Here is a 27,527-nt window from a genome sequence, read left to right on the forward strand (position 1 = left end):
TAGAACTCTCTTTTTTTTTTCTTGCTTTATTAATTTCTTTTTACCTTAATTAATTTATGCCGAACTTCCACTTTTATGTCTTTATACTTTACGATTGGGAGACTGTATTCCCATTGTTACATACAGATGCAAATTCTACTCGAAACAGGTGGCCAAAGATACTCCTCATCTGTGTTACGTAAGAGCTGGAGACTGGAGTTATTATTATTAAAAAGATATTTGAGATCGTAGTAGTAAGGATTGTTTTTTAAATTTTATTTTTTAAATTAAGTTAAAGTAAAATATTTAAAAAAAAAAATCAAAAGGAATCACTCGTACGAACGGAACGGCCCAACGCTTTCCTCCGTCCACATACAGCTAGAACTCTCCTTTTTTTTTTTTTTTCTTGCTTTATTAATTTCTTTTTACCTTAATTAATTCATGCCGAACTTCCACTTTTATGTCTTTATACTTTACGATTGGGAGACTGTATTCTCATTGTTACATACAAATGCAAATTCTACTCGAAACAGGTGGCCAAAGATACACCTCATCTGTGTTACGTAAGAGCTGGAGACTGGAGTTATTATTATTAAAAAGATATTATTGATTTTTAAATTTTATTTTTAAAATATATTAAAATAATATTTTTTAAAAATTATTTTTGATATTAATATATAAAAATAATCTAAAAATATTAATTTAAAATAAAAAAAAATTCAGTTTGTGTTGTACCGTGGATCTGCGCCGGCTTGGCTAAATGGGATATAGAGGAGCTGCTCCCTCCGTAGGCTCCCCCACTCGTTACTTGTTCTTGCAAGAGCTTTGTTGACTTCACTCCCTGTGAGCTATAGCAACAGCGATAGCAACAGCGATAGCAAAAGCAGCTTCCACACGCGCATATTGAAACCTGTGAAAATTTAATTTAATTTAATGGTTAGTATGCTTTAGACGTAGTGGAAATTCTTAAAGTATTTTTTTTGTATCAAAATATATTAAAATATTTTTTTAATTTTTGATATTAATATATCAAAATCCTAAAAAATACTAAAAAATAATTTAAATTTTTTTAAAAAGTAAAAATTTTAAAAATATATGGTTGAACCGCAATACTAAAAGGTATCAATAAATTTTTATGCTTGAAATTTTTTTTGAGGATATTAATCGAAATTCCAAATGCAATTCAATTTATAGAAAAAATGCAAAAATAAATTAAAGAGAACATTCTCTAATTTACTATAGTAATCTCTATTAGAAATAATGTTGAAAACAATATTCTAAAAATACTAACATGTTAATACAACTTTTTTAGTATTTTATTCTTATTTTATTTTATTTTTTGCGTTTCATCCAAAACTTTGGCACTACTTCAATTATTTTTCTTTTTTTATACAGTTATTGTAATTAAAACAACTTGTGTTGTTTGTTATTGATTTTCATTTACCTTATAACACTACTACAATTTTCTTGGTTATATTTAAGCTACTATGTATTTTAACGGAGTAAGTCGAGTAAACTCCATCTAATAGAAGATCCAATTAACTTATTCCTCTATCAAACATTTCATTTGTATTTGTTTATATTTTTCAAATACTTTTAGCTATATTTTGTAGACTTATGAGTCTATTTATAGTAACACTCTAATTTGTAGGATCTACAATAATATTTTGTTATTCCTTTGGTGTACATATAAGCTTGTTAATCAATGAGAAAGATTTATCATTTTATTAATCTATTGTGGTATCATAGCAAACTAAGAGATAAAAGAAATCCTTATATTTTTTTTTATAATAAAACATGGACTATCTTGTCCAACATTTATACTAAATCTTCTCATGGACTCATTAAACAGGTTAAGAGCCAACTAAAGAAAATTACCAAAGAATTTGACAATACGATAAAGTTTTTGCAAGCTATAAAAGCAAGAGCTGGTAAACTTATTCTATTTGGAGCATTATTTGATGCAAAAGACCTCACCAAGAAGATACTTGATGGACTTGGAGATAAATATAAAAAATTAATATGTGTTGTCTAAACTAGAGACGTGACTATTACCTTTGAATAACTATATGAAAAATTGCTTAATTTTAAAGCCTTGTTGCTCACAACAAAGCCAAAACCATCTCACTTTCTTGCCACCAGTAATCATATAAACTAGAATACACCAACCTAGCACCCACCTGCAAACCCAAGCCCTAACAATTCTTTATGGCGTCCCTCCAACAACAATACAAACCGATATCCCACAACATCAAATAGCAAACCAACCACCACTCAAGAAAATCATCCATCTTACTCATACCTAGGTTATTGTCAAATCTACAAAATACAAGGTCATATTATAAAAAGGTGTCCATTATTCTAGCTAGTACTAGTTCAAACATCCAACAATAACCTTAATGCTTCAAATAATCATCCTACCTCTTATGGCATCCAAGGGCTCATTATGTTGCAAATACTCCCACCAAAGGAAGGTGGGAAAGAATCCTAGGAAAGAATTTATTGTGGCTCTTTGATAGTGGTGCTTCTCACCATGTTATATCTTATCCATACAATCTTTAATTTTTTTCCCCACACAATGGCTTAAATGACATTATGATCGAAGATGGCTCGGGTCTCTCCATTACACATACCGATTCCACCTTTCTTAAAACCTTTTGAAGCACTTTTCAATTGAATATTTCCCTCTATGTTCCTGATACAAAAAAGAATCTAATTTCAATCTCATATTTTTGTATCTCAAATAATGTTTCCATCAAATTCTTAGCAACTATTTTTCTGGTTAAGGAATTTCTTATGAGAGCAACACTTTTAAAGGGCCAAACTAAAGATGGAGTTTATGAGTAGCCGATATTTCCATCATTGCTTGCTTTTTTTAGTATAAAGATATCCTTATCTGAGTGGCATCGAAGATTACGACACCTAGTTTTTTTAATTTTAAAACAAATTATTTCCATAAATCAACTAGGTTTATCTTCCTTGTTATCATCTGATTTGTAATGATTGTCTCTGTAATAAAAGTCATAAATTACCCTTCTCTCAACCAATAATTATCTTTTCTCAACCTCTTGAGATTATCTTTTCTGATATTTGGACTTTCTTAGTCCTATTATATGATGGATTTAAATTTTTTTCAATTGATCACTTTATAAAATATATTTGGCTCTATCCTTTAAAATAAAAAACCAAAAGTCAAAGCTATTTTTATTAGATTTAAATCCATTGTTAAAAAATATTTTGACAAGACCATTAAAACTTTTTACTATGATAATAGCGGTGAGTAGATAGCTCTTGCCCATTTCTCTTTCAATTAATAATATTTTTTTTTTATCTCATTACACCACCTCACACACATGAACACAATGATTTCTCTGAAAGAAAACATCTTCATACTATAAACTGGATTAACACTACTATCATTTGCCTTTCTTCATTTGAGTTAATAGACTTATACTTTTGTCACACTAATTTTCTTAATAAATCGCGTGTCGGTACCCATATTAAACCTCTCTTATCCCTATAAAAGCATTTTTAGAACAACTCTTAATTATTCAAAAATCAAAGTCTTTGGATGTTTATATTATCTTTGGCTTAGATCGTATGCATCTAACAAACTAAATAATCATTTCAAACCTTATGTATTCCTTAGATACTCCTCAACTTAGAGTGCCTAATATTGTCTTATTCCATCAATATTTAAAATATATGCCTCCTCACATGTTAGATTTATAGAGTATGTGTTTCATCTCTCTCGTATGTATGTTCAATCACCTCGTCCCTAATCCAACAACATTTCCACTCGGATTCCTCCATCATTTCAAATCCTCTCATTATCTTTAATACCACCGCTAAATCTTCCATTTGCAATGGGAGTTATTTAGCAATCCTTTAGAGAAGCTTATTCAACACTAGTCCTAGCTAACACCTTATCTTTACGAAAGTCACATGAACCGATGCATAACCTCACTTCCCAATGACCAACACCATATCTCAACACCTCAAGACTCGTCAATGACCTACCCATACTATAACCGCTAAAGCAAAAAATAATATTCGTAAACCTCTTACCAAAATGAATCTTCACACCCAATTATCTAGAGGTAGTAACCTTGAACCAACAATATTGACCCAAGCTCTCGAAAATCATAAATGACATCGAGCTATGTTTGAAGAGTATGATGCTTTAGTAAAGAATGAAACATGCTTTAGTAAACAGTAGAAAATATAGGGCTAACCACGTATCCATGAAAAATCTTGTTTTAGTACAAAAGTTTATTTTATTTATTTTTTTAATCCCCATGTCATAAAGAGGAGAGAGAACCTTGCTGTAAAACGATGATGATAGAGAAAGTTATCAATTGAGCTACTTTTTTATGACTAAAGTCACTATTCTTGGGTTCAATGAGTTCCATTCACCAATAAGTGTTTGATTATAGTGGTTTTGGTCATTAAACATCCATGAAAAGGGAGATTGGTCTCGGTATATCAATTTTTTTTTTTTAATTTTCATTTATCAGGGTGGTTTTTGAAGGTTATTAGGTGGTGTGGTGAGGTTTTTAAGGCGTTTGAAAAATACTTTTAGGTGAAAATGAGTTGAGAAATAAATTTTTAACCTTAAATCCCCTCCTATTTTTTTAACCACCACATTGATGACAGAATTTGAGTTCTTAGAACCGGGATATGTGTTGTCTGCCACAACAAGCAAATGTCGTTTATGTTTTTTATTTTAAAAAAAAAAGGGTATACGATATGGTGTCTACCCCTTACCAAAAAAAAAAATGGCTCAAACTCACGACCCTGACTAAGGCCCATATGCATGGGCCACTAAGGGCCACACTCATGGACTTCTTTAGTTTTTTTGTTTCTTTACTTCTTTTTTTAGTGTAATGTTTTGTTTTTTTTTTCTCTTCAATTTTGTCATTTAATTTCTAGATTGATTTAAAATTTTTAATTTAACATGCTACCAAGATCAACCTATGTTTATGTTGTTTTCTGTTCCTTGCCAAGTCGATGAGGCCGTCACATAAAAAAGACTCACAATGTGACACTTCCTATATACACTTTTGTTATGCTCAATTCTTTTTCTTTTTTTTTTGATAGGGCATTGTTTAACTCACAATGTAGGGCGGGAAGTTAACCTAATAATAATAGTTTAAAATATTTTTCATTTAAAAATGTTTCAAAATTAAAAAAAAAATAAAAAAACTATTTTCAAAATAATCTAAAATTATATAAAAACAATTTTCTTTTCAAGTAAAAAATAATTTTAAAACTTTAAAAATCACGATTTGCATCTCATTTACGAACACTCTTAAACAACTCACAAAACTCATGAAGAACCTCACTAAATTAAACCGAGACCCTCAACTGTTTTTTTAAGTTGTTAGTATAATTCTAATATAATAACACTTAATTGATTAATGCGTGAGCACCCCCGCTGCTCCCTACTTTTGTATATCTAATCAACCGTCTAAAATCCTCCTTTCTTTCCCTTCAATTCTACAAAAAGAATTATAACAGCCCGTGGGCTCCAACTATTAACATGGAAAGGACGTTTTACTGTACACAAATGCCTACTAAAGATCCTCCTGTACACAAAGGAAAAGGCTGCTGTCCAAAAAATTGCTTTCCCACTTCTTCAATTAAAAAGTATCTGGCTTTCAGCCGCCCTCTGATTTACCTACAATTCGGCACTTGGGGACTGGCTTTTGCAGCATTAATGCCCCTTGAAACACCATTATCTGATACCTTCTCCTGTATTCCATCAGCTGCAACACAACATCATAAGCGTTTGTCAGCAATATATTAAGAGCAGCATGAGCGCGACAGAACTGTGTATGCTCCGCACAAACACACATACCTCATCTTGAGTTATCGCACCAAACCCGAATTTGTTTTTCCAAATAGATCCGACTTCTTCAGCTGCAGGAAGTACAAGATTCTTCACATTGAGAAATCCAAGTAGCTTCTCAATGCAAGTAAACAAGGTCTGAAAATAACCCTGCAGATAGAAAGAGGATATAAATATTCATCTGCTCTTCACTAAGAGAAGTCCTCTTCTTGTATAAAAACTACTTGGCCACAATTGCAGAGGTACAAACAAAATATAAACACATCCAGGATTAATCACATTTTTGGTCCCTCTACTATACATTTTCTTGATGTGGCTCCTCTATTCTTTTCAAACTTACACGGTCCTTCTATTTCAGAAAATTTCTTAATGTGACCCCTTCATCAAGTGAACTGGCATGTCAGCTAAACATGCTGCATTTCAAAAAAAAAATCGAAAAATCCTCAAAACCAAAAAAAAAAAAATTAATTGAAAACAAAATCTAAAAAGAAAGAAAATGCTTTATAAATTCCCATTTTATCATTTCTTATTTACTCTAATAGTAATAACTAGAGGATGTCGGGGCAGTCTTCGGTATGGATGCCTGTTGGCCGGTAGGAATGGAGATATCGGTAGTGATATCAGAAGTGATTGAGCTGCTGTGACATCTGTTGCTTTAGTGGTGATAGCTAGGGATGCTGTTGGCAGCTGTGAAGCAAGGGATAGTGTGGTGGAGGGAGATGAGAGAGAGACTGGTGTTTATCGTGACTGTCATGGAGGAGATGTAATAATGATGTCTATTAGCTTTTTACAGTGTTAACGCCACTTCAGTTACTAGAATGCTCTTGGATGGAAATCCACCTGATGGTTTTAAAGTGAAATGGTTCGTTTTCATTGCTGAAATAAAGCACAATACATGGCCAAGGAAATTTGCTTACACCTAAGAACAAAAAAGGCCCAGTTGAACAACTTATTCATAGCTGGCTCTCACAAACATTTCAACAAACACCTAAAATGCAATCAATATGGGATATAGCAAGCCAATTGAATGTCTTTATTTGAAACCACCTAGAAAGGAAGCATAACCAGCCCACAAAACCTAGCAAATTAACCTAACCCATTCCATGACCCAAACAAGTAAATCACTCGTAGCTCCATATACAACAGCTAGCACCACACCGAATACATGCACCTTGATTAATTAACACCAACTGCTGCTGCAAATCTTCAAATTAAAAGGGGAAGGGAAAGGGGAGTTCAGCAACAGCTGTGGTAAAGAGGACTAGAAATACTAGGAGTGCAAAGAATGTGGATGGTGGCAGAGCATATGAAAGAAGATAAAATGGTTATTTAGGGTGGCATTTTCTGTTTTGCTTTTGGATTTTTTTTTTTTTTAAGAAAAAAGTTCAATCAATTATTTGCTATAGATTTTTGAGGAATTTTTTAATATTATATTTTTTTCTTGTGTCATGTTTTACCTGACACATCAGGCCACCAGTCAAAACTAACAGTAAAATTGACAGAAACTAGACACAGGAACATATTACATAAATTTTCTTGAGTAGAAGGACCGTATAAATTCAACAAAGAATAGAGGGGCCACACGAAGAAAATGTCAAGAGTAAAGATAAATTCGTGATTAATCCACACATCTATGGTAAAATAAAGTGTCAATAGCGCAGCATATTACCTGTCCTTGCCATCTGCTACTAGTTGCAACTATAGGCAGCTCAGCCAATTCCTGGCCAAAAATTCTAACAACTGCCACTGACACTACCACATGGCTGCATGAAAAGTAAAAATTATCAGTGTAAAATAGATGTTCTACAGAATAATAGGAGATGTTCATCAAAGATTCTTACTTAACCAGCAATACAGCACAATACATGCCACCTAGATCCTGCCCTTTCATGTTCCCGCTGCCAAGACAATTAACTCTAGTCAGTCACATGCGAATGATTTGGCACAAACAGCAATAAGCACACAAAAATACTGGAGTTCCAGCATTTAAAATAATAACCAAACAGCATATAATATATGTACCCAAAAGTATGCAGAACTGCTTACCCTTTAACCATGGATGGGATGAAGTCATGGTCATCACGTCTACGTTTGGATTTATCCACAGTTATTGGATCAAAGCACTCCTAAAGTCCAGAAAAAAAAAATCAGTTGGTGCTTAATAGCGATGATGCGTTCATGACAGAATGAACAGGAGTATTTCAAACTGTACAGAATCAAAACAGCAACTGGAGTTGTAGACCTCCTTAAGCAGTATTCGACAGAAATTAAAAGAACGTGCAATGTGAAAGTTAACAAAGTGAAGAGCAAAATGTTTCTTGCAAAATTATGAACAGCCAGCAATATTCTTAACACAGAACTCACATGGAAAATGGCGACAGCGTCGGACAGTAGGGCTTCAGTAACATCAGAAGAATCTGTTTTCTTACTAAGAAGCCTCCATCTTACATCATCACTGCAACCACTCTCCGAGGCACTTTCTTCATGCTTCTTTATAAAATTCAGGGAAGAATCTGGAAGCTTCTCTTCCCCACGAATAACCAATTTCTGCAAAGCAGAATGAATTCTTTCACACCCTGTGCAACAGAACCACTTTCCCTTTGGCAACTCCTGTTGTACAAATCAAGTCAGCATTTTTTTATTTAACACTTGATTTTTGGTGTGATAAGAACATGGCATTACCTTCAGATCTTGCATCTTATGTTCCTTTAAACAGCCAACATGGAACTCCTTCTCACACTGCAGAAATCAAGCACATATCAGCACAAACCTGAAATAAAAACGCTTATGACAAATACAGAAGTAGCAGAAAATTGTTTTCAAGCACATATACAATTTGATTTGCAGAATATACCTGATCACAAATAATCACAGTGCGAGGACCAAACGTTCTTTCAAAATCATGACCTCTGCATAGGTAAAGAATATGTTAAGAAATTGCAATAGGAAAAGGTGAGTGAGAGAGAGAACTGTACACACCAGAGCTAAACATATTATTCAAACACAAAAAACTCTTACAGAACAAGACAAATAAAAAGAAAGCCTATTCATATTCTAGAAAGTAGGACCAGTCAACTCAACCTGCAGAAAACACATCCACCAACTTCAGCCTCAAAAGTTTTAACAATACGAATGCATCGTCTGGTTATCTGTTCTATGGGATCAACTCCTGCAACCCTTCCTGCTGCTATAGCATTGGCATTACGCTCCACAAATTTTTCTTTCTCAAAAGTATTCAGGCAATATTTGCAGTACCATTTACCCCTAGGAATTGAAGGTAGAGAAAGACATTCTGCAAGACATAATTAAATATTATAAGCAAACAAAGGATGGTAATCAACCAAATTATCTGTAGATTGCAGATGCTGACCAAATGAAGATAGATGCAATCCATATCTACAATCAAGTACCATGATAATAATTTAAATAATGCATTGCAACCATCTGGGAGTATATAAAACAAACAAAAATTGAAGCTAAATCCATCTAACTTCTTCTCAATAAAGAGCTAAAAAAGTTAAGCATACATCTGACTATCAATGCACTGCCATAAGATTTTATCCAACCGAGTGTGTAAGGGTGAGCTAGACACCCTGCTTACCTGTGAAAAATTTTGACACTCTCCTCGACAATTATTACCAATTTTATACTATTTCAAGATAATTACATCAGCCATGTATCTGCTCCATGTTGTCTATTTTCTCAGGATGTAACTTCTCTTTTCTAAGAATCTAATCTCATCTCACCTGTCTCAGGGACCATTTTTTTTTAGGTTGCACCGCAACAAACAGGCTCTTATTCTAGATATATCACTAAGGAATTCCAGATCAAACCAGAGCAGTCCATCTTAATTATTTACATCAAGGTAATAATAGCAATATCCAAAGTAAAGTCAAAAGTCACCTTGGTGAAAAGCTCTTGGGCATACATCACAACACAAAAGTTTCCCACCATCTCTACAGATCTGGCATAGGTCATCATTCTCCTTGATAGAGTGCCTCCGACCTTTTGATAGAGATATTGCTAATTCATGAAGAGACACCCCATTGGATGTGTAAATGTTCAGGTAACTGTTCAAACAAAAGTTAAAGTCAAAAGTAAATATTGAAATACAAAAAGACAAGAGTACAAGAAAAGTCATTTACTAGTCTAATTTCTCAAAACCTCCAACAAGAGATCATATATTAAAATCATACCATGCAAAATAAAATAATCAAAGTTTGGACTTCTATAATCAATCACCATTGCAAAAGCAATAAAATCATGTCACGCGAAATTAAAAACTTAAATCTTGGACTTCTATATCAATCATCATTGCAAGAAATAACAGAGTCAAGAGGCTTGAGACCACCTAAGTCTGAACATATAAATACTCACGGCTTTCGACGCGATGCCCAACCAGCATGAGCTTCAAATTGAGATGGGCTAACCTGCTCATTAAATGTCAAAAAGATTAAATCTCTGACCAAATAAATACCCAGGGTAACAATACATCAGCAGGAGAAAATTAACCTCAGAATTGCAGCATGAGCAGAAAATGCCAAATCCCTTCTTGTAGCCTGCCAGCAATTTCTGCCCAACACATTTATACTTATAAATAACAAATATAGATCAAATCTATAAAATTTTGGCATGACATCATAGTAGCACAACCTTTCCCTGGCAGTAATATCCAACTTCGGTTCCATCTGGCAAGACCTCTTCTTCAAAAACCAGCTTATGTGTTCGAATATCTCTATTAAAATAATACATGATAAAAAACAATTTAAACCAATTAAACTATTGAACTTAGAAACCCCCCCCCCAAAAAAAAAAAAAAAAAACATATGAAACACAAGTAGAGTGCTAACTTTTTTGTAACTCTCCCTTGACTCTTGCTTCCTGACAGGCTAGACTTCAACAAATTGCAAGAGGACTCTGGAACTGAATGTGGTTTTGCTGTTCTGAAATAACACCAAGTAAAAACATATCAAAACTTGAAGAATTAATGATAAAAGAATAGGCACAAAAAGGAGGAATCTGCAATCTATATATCATTCACCGAAAATAATATTTTTTGTAGCATCAATAGTAGAATGTCCAAGCAATACAGTTATCTAACATGCACACATGTATTTATCCTTGCATGAGTATATTTGGATGATGTCAAATCACAGATTACAGGTTATGTCAATTTACAGATTACACATACATCTAAACTTTGGGTTAAAATCCAGCTAAAGACCTGTTTCCTGAAATGGAAAGGCAAAACAAAATTGATAATTTATGATCTCTGCCAACAAGAAGAATCCACAAAAGCATTTGTTAATAATTAATTTAATAAAATGTGGGTTCATCTTTATCTTTGATAGCAGAACAAGTTCCACCGCAAATCAAGGACCAAAAAATACATGAATAAATGTATTGCAACAATTCTCGATGGGTTCATATCTGGTAAAATGCTACCACCAAACACAAAAGTTTAGAGCACATGCAAAGATTGTTGGTAACCAGACAGATAATTTATCCAATAGAAGCAGGGAGGTTTGTGAGGCACATCATATTTCATTGATTGCCTCCTCCACTATCCATGCTGGAAAATAAGCAAACAGCAGGCATCAGACCTAGATAAATAGATGGTGACAGCAGAACAACCAGATAATTTATTAAAACTAAAGGTGTTCTAAATATCATATTGATATCATTTATAGAAAAGCATACCGTTCTTTTTTAGCTGTTTTTGGTGCAGAGCTAGCTTGAAAATCTTTCAATCCGAAGCATTGACTACACAATACCTTTGATTTCCTAGAGCCAGCCCCTGTAATTGACCCTGTAGTCCATAAAAATGTCCAAACCAACACGGTCAAGAATATTTATACAAAAGAAATTCAAGGATATCCAATATGATGAGAAAGAAACCTCTGCAGTTCAAACAGAAATTAGATTTCTTTGAAGGTGAAAACCCGGTAGAAAGCCGAATAGCTTCATCCAAAGTATCCAACGAAGAATTCTTGCATGCGTTCATTACATCACAGAGTGTATTTCCATTCTCCAGGCAAATATACTCTGGTGGACGCTTGTTTGAACTGCCCGCATGCAGCACAAAAATAGCAGGAGTGACAACCTATATTGAGAATTAAAAACAAAATGCAATCAATAATTCAAACAAATAACCAATTTTGGACTCAAAATTGAATAAAAAATAGTTGACATTTCAAAAATATCACAATACTCACTTCTTTTCCCTTGCAATCATCACAGAAACACAAAATTCCCGATTCCCTGACCATCCCATGCAACCCTTTCTCTCCAGGTCCTCTTACCTACGATTAAAATTTATCCTAACTGAAGACTACAGCAATAGCAACGCCACTACTATTCATGAAAATTATTGTGGCAAGTGAATTCATACCTTGGCACCGCGCAAATACTTCACCTTCTGTCCCTCAAGTATACCTGAATCAAGAAGATCCTTCAACTTTGTTGGAAACTTCTTTGACCCATCAATGCTGAACATCTTCGTAGGTGTGGTGGTGGTGGTGGTAGCAGCAGCAGCAGATGAACTGCCTCTGTCATCAACTTTAACCCCATCAGAGGAAGATATATCCACAGTCTCTATCTTCGGCTTCAATGCTGACCTGGTAAACCTCCTAAAAGGTTTTTCCGCTTCAACCTTACATTTAATATCACCATCAACTACAACTGGATGCAATGAGTTGTTAACATCTCCTCCCTCACCATTTTTAACCAAAACCGAGGATAGCCCACTTGTCCCTTCCTCGCGTGCATCATCCTTCTTCAATTCACAATCATTCTTTCTCTCAAAAGCCCTATTCACTATCGCATTTGAATCTTCATCCATCAAAACTAGCCCACTAATCCCTTCCTCACATGGATGATCCTTGTAACCCTCCTTTACTTCAACACCACTCTTGCTTCCTAAAACCTCATTTTCTTCCATCTCTACATCCATCAAAACTGTCACTAACCCGTTATTCCTTTCCTCACACAAATCACCCTCCTCTTTCAAATCCTTGTCCAGAATCAGCAGCGACCCTTTATTCCTTTCTTCACATTCAACCACTTTTTCCTTCGCTTCTTCAATTTCCTTCACTTCCACAATCCCCGCATCGCCATTCTTGCTCAACAAAGGAGTCACAGACTCAACCTTTGCCTCCTCCAAATCAACAACATCAACCTTTTCAGCTTTCTCTAACTGACAAACCTTTTTAATTCCATACCCCTTCAACTTCTTTCCATTATAACTGTTACTTCCATTGTTACCTGGAGACGAGAAGACCCGAGATGACCGTGTCCGGCCCAGATACCCACGGATCTCAGAGCGGGCTCTGAAAGCAAACTCAAACTCTCGTTTGTGACCTGGCCTGACCTTTGCCATAGCCGCATCCTTGGCGTCCGTACTGTTTGCCATATTGATTGAGAGATCAAAAACCAAAGCCACTCTCTTTTTGGGTTTCTTAAGATTTCAGTAACATCAAGAAGAATGCATCTTTTATTTCTATTTTTATCTGATTTCCTGAAAAATGAAAAGAAAGTTAGGGTTTTTTCTTGAAAAGAAGAAGCAGAGGATTAGAGAAAGAGAAGAGATGCATAGAAAGGATAGAAAGACAACAAGTGAGAGAGAGAGGCAGCTAAGACCATCTTAAATATTTTTTTAATGACAGAACTAGCCTTGCTGTTGGCTGGTTGGATTCCTCACCATTACAAAATGGAGAATTTTGCCTTTTGTTTTGGTTTTTTTTTTGTCAAGTGTGTTCTTGGAGTTTTGAATTTTTCAGCTTTTGGTTAGTCTCCATAAAAAATTGTCATTTATATCCATGAAATAACTCGAAAGAAAATGAATGGTGTGAAAGAGAAACATATAATTATTTTGATTTATGATTGGTATTTTAATAGCTTTTGGCGGTATAATTTAAAAAAATAAATTTAAAGAAAAATCATAAATACTAGTTTTTTTAGTTATAATTTTAATTACGAGATTTTAATGGTATTAGTATAAAATTATAATATATTTTGATTAATCAAACATTTTTAAATATATAATTGAGATAAAACATAAATTATATCATTGAAACATATTGAGTAATGGTTAGTTATTAGTGGAGGTAATAACATAATAGATATCCATGAAAAACTATATGTGTTGAAATAATCTAAAATCCTTCGTGTTTTATCGAATAGGACTGGAGTGTTAATTAATATAAATTATTGTTGTATTTTTTAATAAACTATGATAATTATGAGTCTTTTTTATATAAAAAAAAGTTTTAGATATATTATGTTACATGTATGTCATATAAGTACTTCAATCTTAATATATTTACGTGTTATATAATTAGGTTTGGAGGATATTTAAGAGTATAGTAATAATAATTACTTTTTATTTAAAAATATATTAAAATAATATTTCTATTATTATTTTTAAATTTTATTTTTGATACCAGCACATCAAAACAATTAAAAACACTAAAAAAATTAATTTAAAGCAGGAAAAATCAAATTTTAATGAAAAATATATTAAAATTCACTCTCAAACAATCTCTTAACGCGTTTTGTATTCTAGATAATTGGTATAAGGTGTTGTTTAATATTAGAGTTTGGGTGTTTTTAAAAGTTTTTTTTCCTGAAAAAACACAAATAAATTTTTTTTGAATAAAAAATACTTTTATCCCTACACTTTTAATCTAAAAAGGGCAACATTTTAGCATTAATCATGTTATATGAAAACCACAGGCGACTATAAAAGGTGAATTGCATGCAACATTTATGTCGCGTAATTACATAAAAATTCCTACACGTGCAAATAAAATCAGCTCAATAAGGTAAGCAATGGCAATGTTAACTACGTGTCATATAATAATTCAAATTTTATTGTTGTTGTTTTTCAATCCTGCATCAAACTGTGAAAAGGATAAGATCCTAAAAAAAAAAAAAATATATATATATATATATATATATATATATATAAGGTCTGATATTTGATTAGTGAATCTAGATTAGAGATAAAGTTTATAGAAAATAAATACTTTACAAGTAAAATTATAAAGTTGTTATAGCTACAAGATTCTTATTACATTAAAATATTGTTTCTAAAATACTCATGATCTATACTCTATTAAAATTGGATATTAATTAGAGTTATTGAGACTATTACATGTTATGATCTTTTTTTTATTTAATAAAACAATTGTTCTTTTAAGCTGAGATATGAATGATATTAGTTAGCCTAGTTGTCAAATGTTACAAACAATGATAAATGAGTTGCCTTTGATGAAACTTTATTACCGGTAACTATGTTAAAATCCATAATTTTATTTGTTATAGCTACGTACCATGATTATGAGATTTGGCAAATGGATAACAAAATTGTATTCTTGAATATGAATCTTCAAAAAGATGTGTATGTGACACAACTTGAAAGTTTTAAATATAAAGAACTTGTCAATAAAGTATGCAAGCTATAAAAAAATCCATTTATGAACTTAAACAAGCTTTAAGGAGTTAAAATATCTATTTTAGCGAGATAATCAAATAGTTTGATTTTATAAAAAATATGGATGAGAATTGTGTTTATAAAAAGGTTAGTGGGAGTGAAGTTGTTTTTTTAATATGATATATATTATTAATAGAAAATGACATTTATTTACTCTAGTTATTAAAGATCTAGTTGTCCAAGAAATTCTCCATAAAGAATATGAGAGAAGTAACCTATATACTGGGAATAAAGATCTATAAAGATAGATCTAAAAGGTTGCCTAGATTGCATCAATCCATGTATATAGATAAGATGCTAAAACAATTTAGCATGAAAGAATTCAAAAGATGATACTTATATATTTCGTATAAAATATGTTTTTCTAAAGATACGTGCCTTAAAATACTAATTAACAGAGATTGAAAGGAAATTATTCTATATACTATGAATATAAGATCCATAATATATGTGATGTTATGTGCAACACCAGATGTATCTTATGCTTTGAGCATAACAAGTAGATATCAATCTAATCCAAGTAAGAGTTACTGAAAGATAGTTTAAAATATTTTTAAGTACTCAAGAAGAATTAAAAATGTTTTTCTAGTTTATGAAGAAGATGAACTAGCAGTTCATGATTATTTGTATGCTGGTTTTCAATAAGATATAGAAAATAGAAAAATTCAGTCTGATTATATTTTATTGTAAGAGTGTGTTTGGTATGCGGTAACTACTGTGATTGTGGTTGGAAAAAATAAGTCTAGAAAAATCACTTTTAATTATGGTTAGTTTGATTTAAATATATATCTAGTAAAAATTATGGTTGAAGTTGATGTGCAATGAAAAACATGTGTAAGATGTTTGGATGAAATTGTGATCTAAATTGATATTGCTAATGATATTACCAAGAAAAGGACATGCAAATATTTTTTTAATTTTTAATTATATTAATTTGCCTTTCATTAACATTAAATTTTACAAACAACCACACAAACATATGGTTGGAGTTTGATTTCTTTATCTGCAGGCTTAGTTTGTTGCAGTGATGGAAGGGTATTAATGACATATGCTTTATAGATCCTCGTGCTTTTGTTTCTCTCCATTAAGGATAAAGAAGAAGGAGGTCATTTTTGTCAGCTTTTACAAACGATAATAAGGGCACATAGAATAAATAAAGGACATTTTGGTAAGTTTAGCAAGTGGTTAAAAAAAAAAGATAAGATAAATGATGAACCCCAGCTAAAAAAACTGGTAAAGGATGTTGCCCAATAATTGTGTTTGGAACATAGTTTATTAGTGGGTCCCGTATATGAAACTGTGTTCTTTTAGTAACCAAACACTTCATTATTGTGGTTCATTGCTAATGTGAAAGCAAACTCAAAAACAAATATGCTCTAAATAATGGTACTCGGTTTAAAGAGTTTCAAATAAGAAACCAAAATAGACTCAACAACTAAATTTGAGTACACATCTATGTTTGAGGGGGATAAAAGATATTGTTTAGGTTAAGAAGTTCATCATAAAACTAGGTGTGATTCCTAGCATTGTTGATCTAGTAGCCCTGTATTATGATAACAATTGAGTCATTGCATAAGTAAATGAACCAAGGTCTTATCAATGATCCAAAAAAAAAAAAACCAGGACAATTCCAATTGATTAGAGAATCATAGAAATGAAAGATATAAAGATAGAACAAGTACCTACTAACCATTATCCTAGTAAAAGTATTATCATTAAGTAGAGCGATATAATATTTGATATATGAGTAATTGACTTTAGTACAAGTGAGAGATTGGTAATGTATATGCCTTGTAGCCAATCAGTAGTTATATGTGACATTGATTTTATTCATGTAAATATATTTAATTTATTAATAAAGGTATCTTTAATATTCATTAAATATTTGATTAATAATATGAAACGTGAAATCATTAAACCAGGTAGCGTATTTTGGCAATATGTTTAGAGAAATGTGAAATCAATATGTATGCTTTTTTATATTTAACCATGTATTTTAGTTTTTTTTTAATTTTTTAATTAATTCTATTAAATTCAATGTAATTACATCAAATTTCTTCATGAGTTTTTCCAAATTTTTTGAAATTTTATCCATTCGAGTGTATTGTGTTTGATTTTTACTTTTATATACAATTATTTACTATCAAAACAGGTAAATGATGGCAAAATTATTTATATGTCATGTTAATTAAAGGGAAAACTAAAACACATAAGAGGATCACTATTCACCCCCTCCCATCTGTATTGTTAACTCAACTATTCATTTAGACAACTAAGCTAGCCTCTCCCAAGGCTGTTTATCTTCTTTTTCAGCTTATAATCTCTTTACCTTTTATGATTGACATGCCTTAAAGCAATGATAGTTGTCATCTTCCGTGACACATTGGATGAGTTGGTGTTATAAGCCGTTGTTATTGTAGTGCGGTTCAAAATATTTTTCGTTTAAAAATACATTAAAATAATTTTTTTATTATTATTTTTGACATAACACATCAAAAAGATTTGAAAATATAAAAAAATTAATTTTAAAAAATTTTAATTTTTTTAAAAATATAATTTTAACCGCGTTCTCAAACACTACTTTACAATTAAATGTTTGATTCTAATCTAATCACAATCGAGTGCTTTTGATGGGATCTATACCTTTGTTTTCTCAATCATTTTACCCCTCAAGTGGGCTTGACTATGCCACGTGTATTTTGGTTGTTTTTTTTTTAATTTTCCTTGGATATTTGTTGTTTTTTATTTATTGTTATTGCATGCTTAGTTTATCCATTGTTTTTTAGTTTATCCATTGTTTATTGTAGCTCTCTATGTCACGCTTTTATGCTGTTGTTTGTTGTTTTTATGTTAAGCTTTTATTGTTTTGACCATGTTGTTTTTTTAATCTCTAGGATCCAACACTTGTGTCCTAAATTAATTTTTTTTACGACTCTTAAATATCCTTAAAAAAGCAAAAAAAATATATTAAAATAAAAAATGGTTTTTTTGGGTAAATCTCCAATCATCCAAAACCACTGAAGCATCAACTAGTCACTTTCTCCAGCAAAAGTCTTCAACAATTAATACGTTACTCGCAGCAACAAAATCAAAAGAAGAATACGTTTAGATAATCTAGCAGAATCTGTCTCCAATTCTTCGCAAGAATCCAACGATCCATTTGCAAATCGTGACGCAGATGCAGAAGTTCTGGGTCCCATTAAATCTCCAATACACAAAAAGAGAAATAATTCTCTGACCATTGACACAAAAAGATTAGATTTTTAAGAGCTGCAGTCCTCAAAAGTACTCCTACAGTGCCACCCAGAATTTTCTATTTAAGGAAGCCCTCTCTTCTAGATCTCTAGAACACTTTAGAAATAAAATATTCATCCCTTTATAAACTCTCCAAATTTATAAACACATTTTCTTGTACTAAGATCTCCGCAAGTTTTATTATGTATAAGTCTATTTTGTTTTAATCTAATCTTATTTCAATTATATTCATATCTAGTGATTGATTACCAATAAAGTGTTGGTCTAACGATTAAGACACTGCTATATCCCTGCAAGTATGAGAACACAAGTTTGATTTCCAGAAAACGTATTTATTGGGAGGGGCAGCCACGAACCCTGAACAAGACTAGTTTTATCCTTTAAAAAAATACGAGGATACCCGGATAAGAACAAAAAAAAATCCAATGATTGACTAGAGATCGGATTTTCCTCTTTCATGTATTACATTTGGTGGATGGTTTCCCACCCATTTCTAATTTATTTATTTGCATAAATTCTCATCAATTTTATTTATCAAATGAAAAATAGAATGTAAAGAAATTGATATAAAAATTGTTCTTGCGTTGAAAAAACAAGAGGAATGTCAAGGAATGTTGCAAGTGAGAGGTGTAAATATTAAATTCATAAAATTAAACATAGGATTATTCACAAGTTTTAAATTTAATGACTGTGATTTAATGTGTTTTAGAGAATAATATAATAGTTGTTTGCATTTCTTTTTTATAAATATTATAAAATAAACTAAAAAGGATATAAGAATGTGACTTTTTTATATATTAATATATATAGTATTCAGGAGAGAATTAGAACATCCATTTACACCTTTTCTTCTCTTTTTTCCTTGCTTTCACTGTTGAATTTAACTTTCACAAAGCAAAATCCCCCCCTCTCATTATATCTTAAACTAGTCAAGCCGAGCCGAAGAAGAGCTTATTTCCCACTTTTATTTGTCAACGTCAATAGACGCGAACCATGTATAGTCAAAATCTAGTTTATTTATCTGGTTTGCTTGTGAGCTGAATATTTTTTTTAAATATAAAAAAATATTAGAAGCATGATGATTTTTTTTTACAATGCTATTATATTCAGATAAGAAGATAAATTGTTAAGGGATCTTTATCTAGCCTAAACTTCCAATTAAATTATATAAAAACTAATTTTATGTAAATTGATTTATTTAATAGGTTTAAAGAAAATTTAAATGACTTTTTTTTATTTAAAAAAACTAATATTGAACAATAAAATCGAGAAAAAATAATAAGATAAAAATTAAAAGAGAACGACAAGTCAAATAAACTTTTCAAACCTGTAATTCGGGTTATTAGATCGGAAATATCATACATAAAAAAAAAAGAAACTCAATTCCTAGCAAATTCAAATGAATCATCATTGTTATTATTATAATTATTACTATTATTATTCTCATTGTTATTATTGTTGGAAAAAAACATAAATTTGATTAGAATAATAAAAATAAAAACTATAAAAACTTTGATAAAAAAACCAAGAAAAAAAATAAGAAATCAAAAGTAAAAAGACCAAGTCAAAAAACATTATATACACAAATTAGAATTAAAGAACTAGATTGAAATTAAATAAAACTCTAACAGAAGATAAAAGGACCACAATAAGAGATCAAGACTAAAACGATGGATTTTTAAACACACACAAAAAAAAAAATCAAGGACAAATTTAGTTTCTTGGGGGCAAGAAAGATAAATGCGGGGAGGGGGGGGAAGGGACCGCCGGCGATAAACGATCATTTTTAGATAACACGCATCACCTATAAAGGAAGAGGACATGATGAAGAATAAAATGACACAACGAAAGTATAGGTTTTACTGCTAGGATATGCCGCATCCACTGTCCAAAATGCACAATACCTCCTACTTGTTGACGTGTGTATAAGAAGTGCCAACAACTTTTCCAACTAAAAAATAATAATTAAATGGTAAGCTATGTTATCATCCTCTACAAACTCAGCAATTGCAAAAAAAAAAATTTTAAATCAAAATCAAAATGAAAATACAAATATACTCCTATAACAAATACCATTAAAAAGGCAACATTCTTTGAGTTTTTCCAAGAAAAAATTTTCATTTTACTATTACAATACATGATAAACAAAGGCATATCATGAAAACACTACACGTATTAAAACAAAAATTGCAACTAAGATTTGGGCCACAAAATTACAACTACTGAAACCTGGGCCTATATCCTGAATATATAACAGGTCTAGGCCTGTATTTAAATGGGCCATGGCCAGCAATGGAGACTGGAGAGAGGCCTTTTATCTACGATTGAGCACAAGTGTATTTTGTCTTGAATTTGTTTCTTAGAAAAATGCTGCGGGCTGGTAAGAAAGGTACCCAGAAATGCAACAAAGAAAAAGAGTTGCTTATAACTAATTAGTGTTTATGGTTATAAAATTATATATTTAAATCTCTATTTTACGTTTGTTTTCAATTTATTTTTATTTTTATTTTAAAAGGTAGATAGGATGTAAAGATTGAAACGTAATTAACTCCAAGGGAAAAAAGGAAGAAGCATGGTGTAAAAAGAAAGGAAAGGGGATACTGACATTGACTTGCCATGCAGATGACTTTCACGCCAAGTGAAACAATTACTTGGAATATGAATAACTGCAAGTCAGTTAATGCGCACCTAATAATTAATAGTGTAGTCCTTAAGTATAGATGACCCCACTAATTTATACATTTACTTATTTATTTATTTTTTCCTTACCCGGATATTCTTACATCTTTTTAAAGGGTGAGACTAGTTTCGTTCGGGATTCGTGGATGCCCCTTCCAATAAGTACGCTTCATGAGAATCGAACTTGTGTTCTTATCCTTACAGGGATATAGCAGTGTTTTAACCGCTAAACCAATATTTCATTAATATATAATATATTGGCTAACCAACAAAACTCGTAAGTTAATCTAACATATATATTACAGTTGATGTGTTGTTGCACCTAATTCTTGAACATATTATATGCTCGAGCTGGAAATGAGTGTAAAGAACGTATATGGTAGGGTATTTCTTTCGAGCAAATTGCAAAGGAAAGGAGCTTTGGTGGTGATAATGTTACTTGTGGTGGAAATTTAAGTTATATAGTTCACAAGATTAAAAAAGGGCTGACGCTTTGTGACTCATTGATTATTAATTATTACTTGACATTTTACGGTAGCGAAGACAATTGAAATGTCAAGGACATTTTTTACTTTGGATGTTGGGAGCTTTTTATTTTTGTTTTATATTTGGTTTATTTTTTTTAATTTTATTTTTTCAACATTGAATTCATTGAATATTAAATTTTATAATTTATTTTGATTTTTTTTTCATGGAGTTATTCCAGTTTCATGATCCAAGTCATGTGTTTTACGGGTTAGCCATATTAACTTGGGTCATTTTTTTTTCTTTTTTAATTAGTTTTCTTTTCTCAATTTTTTTCTTTAATATTGAGTTGATTGAGAATCAAAATTTATAATTATGTTTTTATTTACTTTATATGGAGTTATCACAATCTCATGACATGGATCGCGAGTTTTGCGAGTTAGTCAGGTTGAATCAGTTTTTTTTTGTTATATTTTAATTGAATATTTTTTTTCAATTTCATCATTAAATATTGAGTTAATTGAGAATTATAACTTATTTATTTTTATTTTCTTTCTATGGAGTTATCTTGGTCTTCTGACCTAGGTTTGACAGGTTAATCCGAGTTGACTCAAGTTATTTTTTTGTCTTTTTTTTTTCAATTTAATCCTTTAACATTGGATTGATTGAAAATTGGACTTCATAATTTCTTTTTATTTTCTTTTTATAGGATTATCATGGTCTCATGATCTGGGTTGCGAGTTAGGTTGGCCGACTTAGGTTTTTTTGTCCTTTTTTTAGTTGGATTTTTTCCAACTTTATCTTTTAATATTATATTGATTGTGAATTAGGCTTCATAATTTGATTTAATTTGCGTTATATGAGGTTATCCCAATATTATGACACGGGTCAAGAGTTTGGTCAATTGACTCATGTGGTTTTTTGTGTCTTTTTTAATTGATTTTTCTAATTTTATCCTTCAATATTGGGTTGACTGACAATTAAGTTTCATAGTTTATTTTGATTTGTTTTTATGAGGTTATCTCACTTTCATGATCTAGTTTTGAAAGGTTAACTCAGCTTATTTTTTTAGTTGAATTTTTTTTGCTTTCAATTTTTTTCTTTAACATTGAGTTGATTGAAAATTTGATTTAATAATTTTTTTTAATTTCCTTTCTATAAGGTTATCAAAGCCTCATGACTTGGGTAATGAATTTGACAGGTTAACTATAGTTGATCCGGGATGATATAATATTTTATCTTTTCAATATTTTAAAAAAGATACCGACTTGATTTTTATTAGTTAAGCTATTTTTTTAACTGTCTTTTAGATTGTCTTTGAGCTTGTCAAATCGATCAGGTCACATTATATTAATCCCTGTACAATTTAAGTTTTTATTTTTCTGTTAAGAAATACATTAACAACATCATGTCAATACAAATGTCATTATGTAAATCTGGATCAATTATTTTTATTAAAATAATATTTTTAATTTCTTTTAAAAAATTCCTTGAAATTGTTTTAGTCGAGTTTGGACTAAATTTGGTTTGGTTCGCCGGATTGATCTTATCAACTTAGCTGAGTTAATATCTTTACTAGTTCAACTTGAAACCTGAACAAAATTAAACTCTGTATTATATAGATTTTTCAGATCAATTTGTCACGATTGAAATTGAGTTGAGCAAATGTGTCTAAAACTAGGTAAAGAGTTGGGGGTGGCCATGAAACCCCAAGTTTTGAAATATTTTATGTTTTAGTCATAAATTTTTGAGAAACCTTTTAAATCATACCCTTCAAGTGACGATTACCGGTTAAAAAACACATATGTATGAACCACAAAGCACGTGATACATCCACGAATTTCCTTTATTATCTTATTTCATGTCCATTCTAATTTTTCTATATTGACATCTGTTTGTTTAGGATTCTAGTTTTGCTCAACGAGCTACAAAATTATAGATTCAAGTTTTAATTTTGAATACATAACTCAAAAGTTTCCGGATCTTAATGACTAATAAACGTGGGGCTTCTTCCCTGAAAATCATCATGGGTTCTGATCCCAAGCATTCATATATATTAATGGCGACTTGACTCAACATTGCTAGTTCTCGCTTCCAAGCGGCATGGAGATGAGAGACATAACTCGCAAAAAAAAAAAAAAAAAAAAGAAAGGATCACGAGGTTGGTAAATGCCATCATATTATTTCGAGACTTAAAGAATTGGTTCATGATACATGGCATTCAAGTACAAAAATTTTAGTAATAAAATATGCTTTATGAGGCCATAATGGAATTCATAGTTCAATTAGGATCATGTTTCATAGCGCAAGTGAAAAACACTTGGAGATAAGACATTAGTAAAAAAAATATAATCTAGATTATATAAAGAATTTTAAATTATATCTTGATTCAATAAATTTTGCTATAATTTATATAAGAAATTAAATAATATGGACGCTTTTAAAAATAAAACTTACATAACTATACAAACAAAATTATAACCATTCTGAACAACTCGTGTATTTGGTATTGTGGTGTAAAGTGTTTTTTAATAGTATTTTTCTACTTGAAAATTGTAAAAAAAAGAAGAAGAAACATGAGATAGATTTGTAACTTGTATCTCAAGGTTCCAATTAATTAGACAAGGAAGAGAAAAATATCAGGTGAACAGGAAAAGGATGTAAGCAGATAAGAGATGCTCCCCCTTTAGACAAAAACCATCCTACAAGGAACAAGATGTGCTTAATCATGTGTTTAGCTTGCCTAAAAAGAGACATGCAAGACATCACTTTGCCATGAAGTTTTAATATATATGACCTTAGCCAAACCCACCCATGTTTTGTGGCCCTGGATGGCATGGGGTCCTAATTAACCCTAAAACATGATGAGCTCTCGCATGCCCTTAAAAGCCACCATTTCTGATTGGCCTTTTCATTACTAGGAAGGACCCCTCCATCTTCATCATGCATGTATGCTCTGAGTGTTGCAGAGAGATGAGGAAACAATGGACAATATGCTGCGGAGGAGGGAAGTGCAAATTCATGGACAGGAGTGAGCTGAAAGACGGGCAACCTAACTCAATCAACATTTTCTTTCTATCACCACAATATATATATATATTGTGGTGATAGAAAGAAAATGTTGATTGAGTTAGGTTGCCCGTCTTTCAGCTCACTCCTGTCCATGAATTTGCACTTCCCTCCTCCGCAGCATATTGTCCATTGTTTCCTCATCTCTCTGCAACACTCAGAGCATACATGCATGATGAAGATGGAGGGGTCCTTCCTAGTAATGAAAAGGCCAATCAGAAATATATATATATATATATATATATATATATATATATTGGCATCTTGACCTTTTTATATGATGAAGACCCATCATGACCCAATTATGACAAAACAATTTACCGCAATGGATGCATCCAGCTCTTTCTTTTTATTTCTTTCGTTTGTCCTTTTCCCTAGCGTATATGATATTGCTTGCGGTTTTTTTTTGTTTTTTTATATGAAAATAAAAATATATATGTATTTGTAGAAGATAATTTTTTTCCATCAAAACTGTATTATCTTATTCATGTATTTTATTTGTTTTGAAGATAAAATATCTTTTTTATATTAGCAACATAATTCATTGTTTAATAAAAAACTTAATTTCCTATTCATGTATTTCCTTTTTCTTCTTCTTTTCTACAAAAACATGCTTTTTTTTTTATGAGAAGCATTGTTTTTTAAGTAAAAATTTATTTACTCACTTATATGAAAAATATAAGAATAAAAAATCTAAGAAAATCACATAAAAAATTTATAATAAAAAATTTAAAAATAGATATTTTATTTTTATTCAATATTATTGAGTAAATTTTCTTAAAATGTTTTGCATATTATGTCAACACATATATCTTCATCAAGAAATTGCTAATATTATCATAAAAAGCTCTAAACTTCTCAAAAACAATGGCATAACTTCTAAATATTATATTAACAAATTGATTTAAAGATAATTGCATTACAACATTAAAAAAAAACTAAGGGATATTAAAAAAAAAAATTGGCGCATACATGCCTAGAAGGCAAGGCCTGCACTTCCTGCACTTCTACTTCTTCTTCTTCTTAATAAGTAAACAACCTAGTTAATATAATAGACAACACATTGTCTTCTAGGTTAAATTTTAGCCACTTCTAGCGGCTGAAAAGCGAGGGTGAGTTTTTAAATCTCAATAACCCATTATTTAAAACTTATTTTCCTATGAAAACACTAAAAAAAAATTAGAAACCTCAATAAACCCATTTTCAAACTAAAAAACCTTTTAATAACCTTAAAACCCAAGATCTAACTAAATAAAAAATAACTTTATGGTCCTGATCTATTTTTTTTTTGTCATGCTTCAAGGAAAATCATTTTCATTACACTTTCCTCTCCAAAAAGAACTCATTGACACTAAGATCTGTGTTTTTTATGGTCATGATGTAGTTAACCAAACACATTCTCTCTCATCCCTCAATATTTTGGGACTAAAATGTTTAAAAATAAAGTTTATGACTAAAACTTACAATATTAAAAAATAAAGATGGGCATATCTCTAGTGTTAACTTTGGTCCATATTGTTTCAGTTTTTTAAACTATAATTTGAAACTCTATTTTATAATATCAATCTTTAATTTAATGTCAGGATATTCCACGATATCTTAAATATGCTAGAACATACAAATCAAAACAAATCATAAAACTTAAAACCATGCCAACATAATATGAAATAATGAAATTAAAAAAAATTAAATTTTAATAACTGTTACTGTATATTTTTTCAAGGAATAAAAAAAGAGGGACCAAAACAATTATACTGTAGCAATCCACAATTTAATTAAAACAAATACTAAAATAACGGTTTTGTTTAATTTCTTTATAATACTTTATTTCTTGGCAATTTCTCCTTTTTTTTTCTTTGAAAAAAAGGTTTTTTCTCTCTCATCCCTGTTATGGATGAACTTGCAAACATTATATGTTATTCATGGAAGATGAACCTAAATAAGATGGTCCATATTAACAATCAACTAAAAGACATCAATGTTTAAATGTACATTGTGCACATATAATTAATTCATAGTAAAACAATTTATTTGCTTTTCAAAGTTACCAAAAGATAGAGCATACATGGGATGAAATAGTATTTTTACATTTTGTTGCACAATGTAATTAAGCCAATGACCTTAGGAAAAAAAATAAAAAAAGCTTATATTTAAGGGGCATTTTTGAATTTTCATATTTGTTTTCACAATGTAATTACCAAATAGCCCTTGAGTCAATTTGTTTTCTAAGGGTATGGGGTTTTTTGGTTTTTCAAACCTTGATTTTTTTGAAATTATTACATGGGGTCAGGGGTCTTCTAGTCTTTGTAACATGTTTATATAGTGTAATTATCGGATAACCTTTGGAATCAACTTTCTCTTGCCTAAGGTTAAGGGATATTTTTAGTTTTTTAACCTCGGTTTTTTTGGAATCATCACTTGGGGTCAGAGGTGTTTTGGTCTTTCTTTATTTTTTTTTTAAAAAGTGTTTGGTTGGTGCAGGGCACGCGCCAGCAAGTGGGAGGTGCTCGCGCCTTTTGAGCGGCGGGTGAGGAGTCTCCCAGTGGCCGTTGGTGGTTTTCAACGACAACGTTCGAATCGTCAAGCCGCCCTCAACACGATGGGCTGGCGTGTGTTAGCATTCCCAGCACGGTGGAGCTTTGATGAAAAGTTTTCTCCTCCCTCCTATTTTCTCCCTCCTCCACCTCAAAAGATATGGTGGCCTTACAAAGTTGCAAAGAGATCCTCAATCTTTTA

General features: G+C 31.2%; 1 protein-coding gene across 5 annotated transcripts; it reads right to left on the reverse strand.

Moving 5' to 3' along the window:
• Positions 1-5,392: 5,392 nt before the first annotated feature.
• Positions 5,393-13,544, reverse strand: LOC18098261 (uncharacterized). 5 transcript variants are annotated; one of them, XM_006384911.3, is made up of 18 exons: positions 12,222-13,526; positions 12,046-12,132; positions 11,729-11,933; positions 11,531-11,639; positions 10,681-10,773; positions 10,484-10,565; positions 10,343-10,402; positions 10,208-10,260; positions 9,734-9,900; positions 8,912-9,122; positions 8,685-8,739; positions 8,513-8,569; positions 8,195-8,440; positions 7,877-7,956; positions 7,672-7,728; positions 7,500-7,593; positions 5,840-5,980; positions 5,393-5,747 (listed from the first exon to the last, which is right to left on the reverse strand). In XM_006384911.3, exons 1-18 carry the CDS (start codon positions 13,239-13,241, stop codon positions 5,640-5,642), a joined length of 2,925 nt encoding a protein of 974 aa, XP_006384973.2. In that variant the 5' UTR covers positions 13,242-13,526; the 3' UTR covers positions 5,393-5,639. The 5 variants fall into 5 exon arrangements, 3 of the variants coding, with proteins under 3 accessions (XP_006384973.2, XP_052308398.1, XP_024455619.2); XM_052452438.1 differs by lacking the exon at positions 12,046-12,132 and having other exon boundaries at positions 12,222-13,528; XM_024599851.2 differs by lacking the exons at positions 5,393-5,747; positions 5,840-5,980 and adding an exon at positions 6,028-6,243 and having other exon boundaries at positions 12,222-13,537.
• Between the last annotated feature and the right edge of the window lie 13,983 nt (positions 13,545-27,527).

The sequence above is a fragment of the Populus trichocarpa genome, chromosome 4, assembly GCF_000002775.5.
Source record: "Populus trichocarpa isolate Nisqually-1 chromosome 4, P.trichocarpa_v4.1, whole genome shotgun sequence".
Taxonomy (NCBI): Eukaryota; Viridiplantae; Streptophyta; class Magnoliopsida; order Malpighiales; family Salicaceae; genus Populus; species Populus trichocarpa.